We start from the raw sequence: 7,563 nt of genomic DNA on the forward strand, positions 1-7,563 counted from the left end.
GTTTTATACCACATTGCTAGTAAAAAGTAAGCTTTAAACATCAGTTAATCCTCTTTTAGGAGGTACAGGCTGAAATGTACTTGGTTTGGGCGTTGATACTATTAGTTTAAAAAAAAAATACAGTTCACTAAAATGTCAGTAGAAAATATTACGAGAAGACTTTTGAAAAAATTAGCACACATGCTAATAGTTCCATTCAGTCCTCAGAACAACTTTGTTCTGAACACTTTGTGAAGTGCTGTTATTCTCATGTTTGTAGTTGAGACAATCAAGACTTAGCAAGAATAAGTCATTTACCCAAGGTCACAGAACTAGTAATTTTTCAAACCAAACCCTGTTTCAACTCCAGATAGGTCAATCTGGTTAATTGTCTAAGTGTCATTTCATATCTAAAATTCTAAGATCCTACAGAGAATGTGGTAAAAAAGAAAATATACTTACCACACTTACTATTTATATAATCATTTCATTACAAAACTAATCACGTATCTTTTTAGATATAAATTAGAAAACCAAAATTCACCTGTATGTTTAGTCTGAGTCCCCTTTTCTATCTGATAATTACCTAATTTATAAAGTTTACATGTTCGAAATGTGTAGTGCATTTTATTTGCCAAAAATCCCTAAAAAAAAAATACCTGTTTAGATGTGTTATCACGTATCTGAATACATCATAGTTTACAGGATGAAATTTCTTAACAATTTCTTTCAAGGCATGAAGACGTTCTGTTTTATCCGGGATTTCTGTAAAATTAAAAGTGAAGAGTTTGTGTAAAACTTACACATTTAAAAATATTCGATAAAGCTTCCTGCTATATTTACTGTAACAATCAAGAATATGTTTAAAGCATATTAGGATAGGTAAACAAAATAAAAGAAAATGGTGTAAAGCAGCAGTCCCCAGCCTTTTTGGCACCAGGGACCAGTTTTGTGGAAGACAGTTTTTCCACAGATGGGTGGGGGGATGGTTTCAGGATGATTCAAGTGCATTACATTTATCATTCGATTTTAAGAAGTGCACAACCTAGATCCCCCACATGTGCCGTTCACAAGAGGGTTCCCACTCCTATGAGAATCTAATGCCGTTCCTGATCTGACAGAAGGTGGAGCTCAGCTTCCCTTACCCAACTGCTCACCTTCTGCTGTGAGGCCTGGTTCCTAACAAGCCAGGCTGTGTGGCCTAGGGGTTGGAGATCCCTGTTCAAAAGAACCTGCTAAATTATGTAAATTAAGAAATCACTTCAACTAACATTATCTATTTCTATTAATGTTATCATTTATTACTATAGCCTTTTTATAAGGAAAGCTAATCACTGAAGACCAAAGTGACTCAGCATTGACAAAATGGGAAATGGTATATTAGCAATTTATGTAACTAGATACTGATTTATAATTCATTACTTACAAATCTGTTAGGCTCTTAACATTTATGCTACAGAGAGTAACTATTTTAGGCTTTGTGGGCACACTTACTCAACCCCGTGTTGTAGCACAAAAGCAGTAACAAATGGGAGTGGCTATACTCCAATAAAACTTCTGAAATTTGAATTTCATGTAATTTTAATGTGTCATGAAATTTTCTTTTCTCTTGGTGTAAAAACGATTCTCAGCTCAAAAGTCTGCCCAAAACTGGCGATAGCCTAAATATGGCCCTTGGGCTATAGATTTGTCTATACTACAATTACTTGTAATCCATTTTGCTTATCAAAGATTTTCCTTTACAGATAGTTTAAGTATTTAACTTACTCTCCAAATCTACGCAATTATGAAACAGAGTAACTAAAATGTGGCCCTGAAATAAATGAGATAGAGGGTGCTTTCCTCCTCTTCTTTATTTTGAAGACCAGTGTGCATACCACATCATTATGGTAGCAAAACCAATTACTAACAAAATGTCATTTGTTACACATTACTTCTAAATCGGTCCTTAAAAATTTCCTAAGTAGGAAAGTTCTGAGGTTCCTATTAATGGTCAATAGATAAGAACATCTAAGCTATCAATTAAACCATTTTCCCACTTTACCTGAGAGTATATATAAGGCAACTATACCTTGTGACAATATACTGAATTAAAAAAAAAATAAATCACTGAGAACTTATAATCAGAACTGTACAAAGTAGTCTCACCTAAAGAACTTGAAGACTTGCAACCAAAAGGAAATAGTAGAGAGAAGTATTTAGCAATTATGTTAATTTTTTTGTCACTGAGAAATCACATGGATGAAAATGATGCCCAAACAGACTTTAGGTCTCATTTTCTGGATAAATGAGTATCTGTTTAGTGGAAACATCTGAATGAAAGATGCCAAAGTAGGAATAAATACTAAATAAATATCATGTTCTTTCCCAAAATGACTTACAACACGTGGTCTGCTATGGTTTGAATGTTTCCCCCAAAGTTCTTGTGTGGAAAACTTAATCCCCAAGGCAACAGTGTTGAGAGGTGGGAGCTTTAAGAGGTGACTATATCATGAGGGTTTTGTCCTCGTGAAGAGATTAACACTGTTATCTCTTAAGTGAGTTAGCTATTTTGGGAATGAATTCCTGATAAAAGAGTAAGTTCAGTCCCCTTCCTGTCTCTTACTCTCTGAGTGTGCTCTCTTGCCCTTCCACCTTTGGGCATGGAATGCCTTTGCAAAAAGGCCCTCACCGGATGAGGCCTCCTTGACCCTGAACTTACCAGCCTCTAGAACTGTAAGAAATAAATTACTTTATAAATTATGCAGTCTGTAATATTCTGTTATAGCAACATAAAACAGGTAAGACAAGGCCAAAGTAAATTTCTTCGACTTACAATTTGAAGAATTTATTTAATTTTCTTACAGTGCCCTTAAGTTTGAATTAAAAACACAAACCTCAAACTTCTAGTACAATGATCTAATTTCTAGGAGCATTTAAGTCACCTAGGGGGCTAACTAAAACAGAATATTCCTGGAGGCCATCTTCAGGGATTCTGATTTTAATTTAGAGGAAAATACCTTTAAGAAATAGTGTTCTAGTAAGTTAATTTTTATTAGCTACATATTCTAGCACATGACGATTTTAACACTTAGCAATCGATATCCAAAAACTGCCACTATCATCCCTCTCATAAAAAGGAGGTTTATACTTACTTGCTGCTTCCAATAGCTCCGGATGAAGAGAATATGGAATTAAAGGATCTGGCAGATCTGCGAAGAAAGCTTTAAGGGCTCCAGCTACAGCATTTACTGTGACTTCCATTGACACTAGATTGATACTATGATCTACAAGACAAAAATTAACATTTTAAATTACATAATAAAACTTTTATTATAGAAGTAAGCTAAACGGTTACTTTTAGATCAAAAGATAACTTTAAGTCGTGGGCCACTTTTCTTTTTCTTTTTTTTTTTTGAGACTGAGTTTTGCTTTTGTTGCCCTGGCTGGAGTACACCTCACTGCAACCTCTACCTCCCCAGTTCAAGTGATTCTCCTGCCTCAGCCTCCTGAGTAGCTGGGATTACAGGCGACCGTCACCACACCCAGCTAATTTTTTATATTTTTAGTAGAGAAGGGGTTTCACCATGTTGGCCAGGCTGGTCTCGAACTTCTGACCTCAGGTGATCCACCTGCCTCAGCCTCCCAAAGTACTGAAACTACAGGTGTGAGCCATAGCGCCCGGCCCCACTTTTCTTTTTAGGCTGACAAACTACATGGATTTGGGAAAAGACAACCAAGCAATAAGTCTTTTCTATTATAATAAAAAAATGCTGTTAGGTTTATTAGTATATTGAGGAACTTTAATAATATCTATCTTTTTTTGGTTTATACAGCTATTTAAAAGAGGCCACAAGAGGCAGGTGAGCTGGTGCATACCTGTAGTCCCAGCTATTCAGGAAACTAAGATGAGAAGATCACTTGAGCCCAGGAGTTTAAGTCCAGCCTGGGCAACATAGTGAGACCCTATTTCTTTGGAGGAGGGGTAAAAAAAAAAAGAGGCCATAAAAGAAAAAAGAAATATGCATACAGGTTGATCTGAAACTTGTTCACTGGAACATTTCAGATCTGGCATAACTGCTAAGTAAAATACACATATTCCAAAATTTGAAAAAAATCTGAAATCTAAAATACTTCTGGGCCCCAAGAATTTTGGATAAGAGATACTCAATTTGTATAAATTCTAATTTGGACTTTTCAAGCTTACACTTTAAAATTTTATGTAAAATGGTTTAAATTTAAATCGTTGGTGAAGTTCCGACTAAAAAAATCAAGAATAGAACATACTAAAAGTGTATCACATCATAAGGTTAATTTGCTATCAGTAAATCACTTTAATATAAAAAATAGGCCAGCAAAAAGAAAAAAAATTTCCCCATCACCTAGACAAGCATTGTTTACAGTTTAGCATGTTTCCTTTCAGCCTTTCTCTGTTCATTAAAAAAATTGTCAAATCAATTGTTAACATTTTGCCCTACATAAACAATTTTAATGGCTGTGAAATATTTCCTTAGATTATACAATTTACATTATATTCTATTACTGAACATTTAGATTTATTTCATTTAAATATATTACAATAATATGAAAATGATATGACGCTATGCTTTAATACATATAAACTTATTTCCTTAGGCTACATTCTTTGTAGTAATAGCTACCCAATGAACATTTAATATGGTGCTCGGACAGAAAACTCTTCATATACATTATCCCATTAACCTTATAGTTACTCTCATCACTCCCACAGTAGACATGAAGAAATTGAGATTTAGAAAGATTAACTTGCCAGAGACACAAAAATAGTGGCAGTAGTGGCAGGACCAGAAAACAAAACAAGAAAGTCAAACTCAAGAGTCTTGGTATTAACTACAACCATGCCTTCACTATTGGAAGTTAACTTCTACCAATGTAATATCATTAAGTCTAAACAGTTTTTTAAACACTATATATATATAATTTTTTTTTTTTTTGATGCAGTCTCGCTCTGTCACCCAGGCTGGAGTGCAATAGTACGATCTCTCAGCTCCCTGTAACCTCCCCCTCCTGGGTTCAAGTGATTCTCCTGCCTCAGCCTCCCAAGTAGCTGGGATTACAGGTGTGCGCCACCATGTCCGGCTAATTTTTTGCATTTTAGTACAGATGGGGTTTCACTATGTTGCCCAGGCTAGTCTCAAACTCCTGTTATTGCCTGAGCTCAGGCAATTTGCCCACCTTGGCCTCCCAAAGTGCTAGGATTACAGGCGTGAGCCACTGTGACTGGGCAATATTTTTAAAAAATGGGATACTAGACTATACGATACTCTTTGGCAACAAGGTGTGTTTTTGTAAACACACAGTCACACACAACAACTGACGTTTTGATATTTCAACAGGCATAAATCTTTATTTTATGTGGTTTCTTAGTATTCATTCTACTTATGAGACCTGAGTGGTATCCCCACAACACCCCTTTAAAAAAAAACTTACAATACTGCAAGGAAGAGCCTTGTAAGTATATCTTGGCATGCTTATGCAAAGACTTCTATAACAAATTCCTAGAAGTGGAATTTCTCTAGCAAAGCTATCTGAATCCTGATATTCACAAACTGCCTCTCAAAAGGTACCTACAACCAACAGTGTACAAGATACATGCTTACCTACGCTCTACTAACAATTCTTTTCATTCAAATAAAACAAGTAAATATAATCCTTTAATTTTTATCATTAATAGAAGCTAAGCATATTTTCATTTATTTATTGGTTGCTCTCTTCTGATGGGAATTACTTAAGCTAGGTATGTCACACCCTGTTTTAGCCACATGTCATACAGAATTTTTACATTTTTGTAAAATTTTAGCGTGTATACAGTCCAGTCTATCAACTTGTGTTCATGCTTTCTAGGTTTCATATCAAGTTTAGGCTTTTCTTTAAGACTATAAAATTTCACTCATTTTTCTCTCTGGTACTTATGTTTTTCATTTTTTACATTTAAATCTTTAATCGCATATAGAGTTTACTGAGTTTGAGTAGAAAATTTGGCTTTTTTTACTCCTAATGGCTAAGATGTCAATCAATCAGAAGTCAAATTATTGCTTTTCTAACTCTGGTGATGGATTTATATAGGTACAGTCACAGTCTTTTACTTGTGAGATTGTTTAATGTATTAGGAATATGAAATTTGGGAAGAACCTCAGAGTATATGGGCCATAAAATACCTACTCTTACATCAAAATATTTTATAGTATTCCCTTCAGTCTTAGGGTTAGAGATAGTTTCTTGTTATTTCAAAAACAAAATTTATTCTACTGCATTCCATTCCTTCCGGGCCTGATGGACTTTGCTTCAATACTTTTCCAGTACTTCCTTTCTTATTTACTAAATCCTCTTCTGTCTTCATATTTACATTAAAAATATATACAATATTGTATTTTCTTGACTCAACTGCCTCTTGTTTTCAATCTTTTCTTCTATTGCAATTGTATTTTAAAAGGTTCATATCATCTGCTTCCTCTTACAAATCCCTAGTACCAAGGCCCCTTAATTCAAAGGCTCTAAAAGTAATCAGTGACTTCCTTGCTAGTGTAAAGAAAACAGACTTTCCCTAGCTGTTTCGTACCTTTACTGTGGTATCTATTCTACTTAGTGCTTCTAATCCCACTCTGAAACCCTCTCTCCTCAACATCCATTTCCTTAGGAAGTTTTCAAATGAAAATCAATCTTCTCACCATGAATTCTAATAAGTAAAACACAAAACAACAATTTTATTTCACATAATTATCTTCTTACCTTGATCAAACTGCTTTTGAATATTGTCTTGGTCAGTTTTGTTCCCGCTAACACGGTAGAGTCCTTCGGTACATAACCCTAAGAGAATAAAGAAATATACATACTTTAATAAACACATACATATCCACATGGCTGGGCACAGTGGCTCATGTTTGTAATCTCAGCACTTTGGGGGGCCAAGGTGGGAGAACTGCTTGGTCCAGGAGTTTGAGCCTAGCCTGGGCAACACAGGGAGACTCTGTCTCTACAAATAATAAACAAAAACTTAGCTGGGCATGGTGGCATGCACCTGTAGCCCCAGCTACTCGGGAGGCTGAGGCAGGGGGATCACCTGAGCCTGGGAGGTCAAGGCAAGAGAGCAAGACCCTGTCTCCCCAAAAAAAACCCCAACCAACCAAACAAAAAACCCATATATATGTATAACAATAAATGTACTTAATCTTATGTACAACTTAAGTTACAAATTTATAGTGGTAAAATATTTTAAGAATAAAATACTTTTGAGCATTTAAAAAAAGTAAGTTCTTAGTGGACTATTTTCTATTTTAAACCATTTAGGACATTCAGCTCCAGACAAAATGAATAGACTTATTTCTCCCTACTCTCCCACTAAATACAGCTAAAAACCCTGAACCTAACATGTAAAAAAACCAAACCTAAGTATTCTGTGAATGGTGGAGAGAAGAAGGTGAACTGGCTAATGACTTAGAAACTTGAAGAACGACATGACAGTAAGTTTCCTGATTTTCGAGAGGGCAGGGAGAGGCTCATATCGTGACTGGGCATTGGAGAGGTCTGCAACCCAGAAATACTAATGAGCAAAGGCAAAACAACAAG

The 7,563-nt window shown here is 35.4% G+C and overlaps 1 protein-coding gene across 6 annotated transcripts in view; it reads right to left on the minus strand.

Annotated features, from left to right (window-relative positions):
* Window positions 1-293: 293 nt before the first annotated feature.
* ARHGAP5 (Rho GTPase activating protein 5) overlaps window positions 294-7,563 on the minus strand; it is a 70,460-nt gene continuing 63,190 nt past the window's right edge. For 5 of the 6 annotated variants that reach the window (XM_017895897.1, XM_017895896.1, XM_017895894.1 and 2 more), the window contains 3 exons: window positions 6,727-6,804; window positions 3,114-3,245; window positions 297-744 (listed from right to left, as the gene is read on the minus strand). In XM_017895897.1, the coding sequence (XP_017751386.1) occupies window positions 566-744; window positions 3,114-3,245; window positions 6,727-6,804 (389 nt within the window). In that variant the 3' untranslated portion in view covers window positions 297-565. Of the gene's footprint in view, window positions 745-3,113; window positions 3,246-6,726; window positions 6,805-7,563 lie in introns of all 6 variants that reach the window. The other variant, XM_017895898.1, reaches the window with a different exon arrangement.

This window comes from Rhinopithecus bieti, unplaced genomic scaffold (assembly GCF_001698545.2).
Source record: "Rhinopithecus bieti isolate Rb0 unplaced genomic scaffold, ASM169854v2 scaffold_21703, whole genome shotgun sequence".
Lineage (NCBI taxonomy): Eukaryota > Metazoa > Chordata > Mammalia > Primates > Cercopithecidae > Rhinopithecus > Rhinopithecus bieti.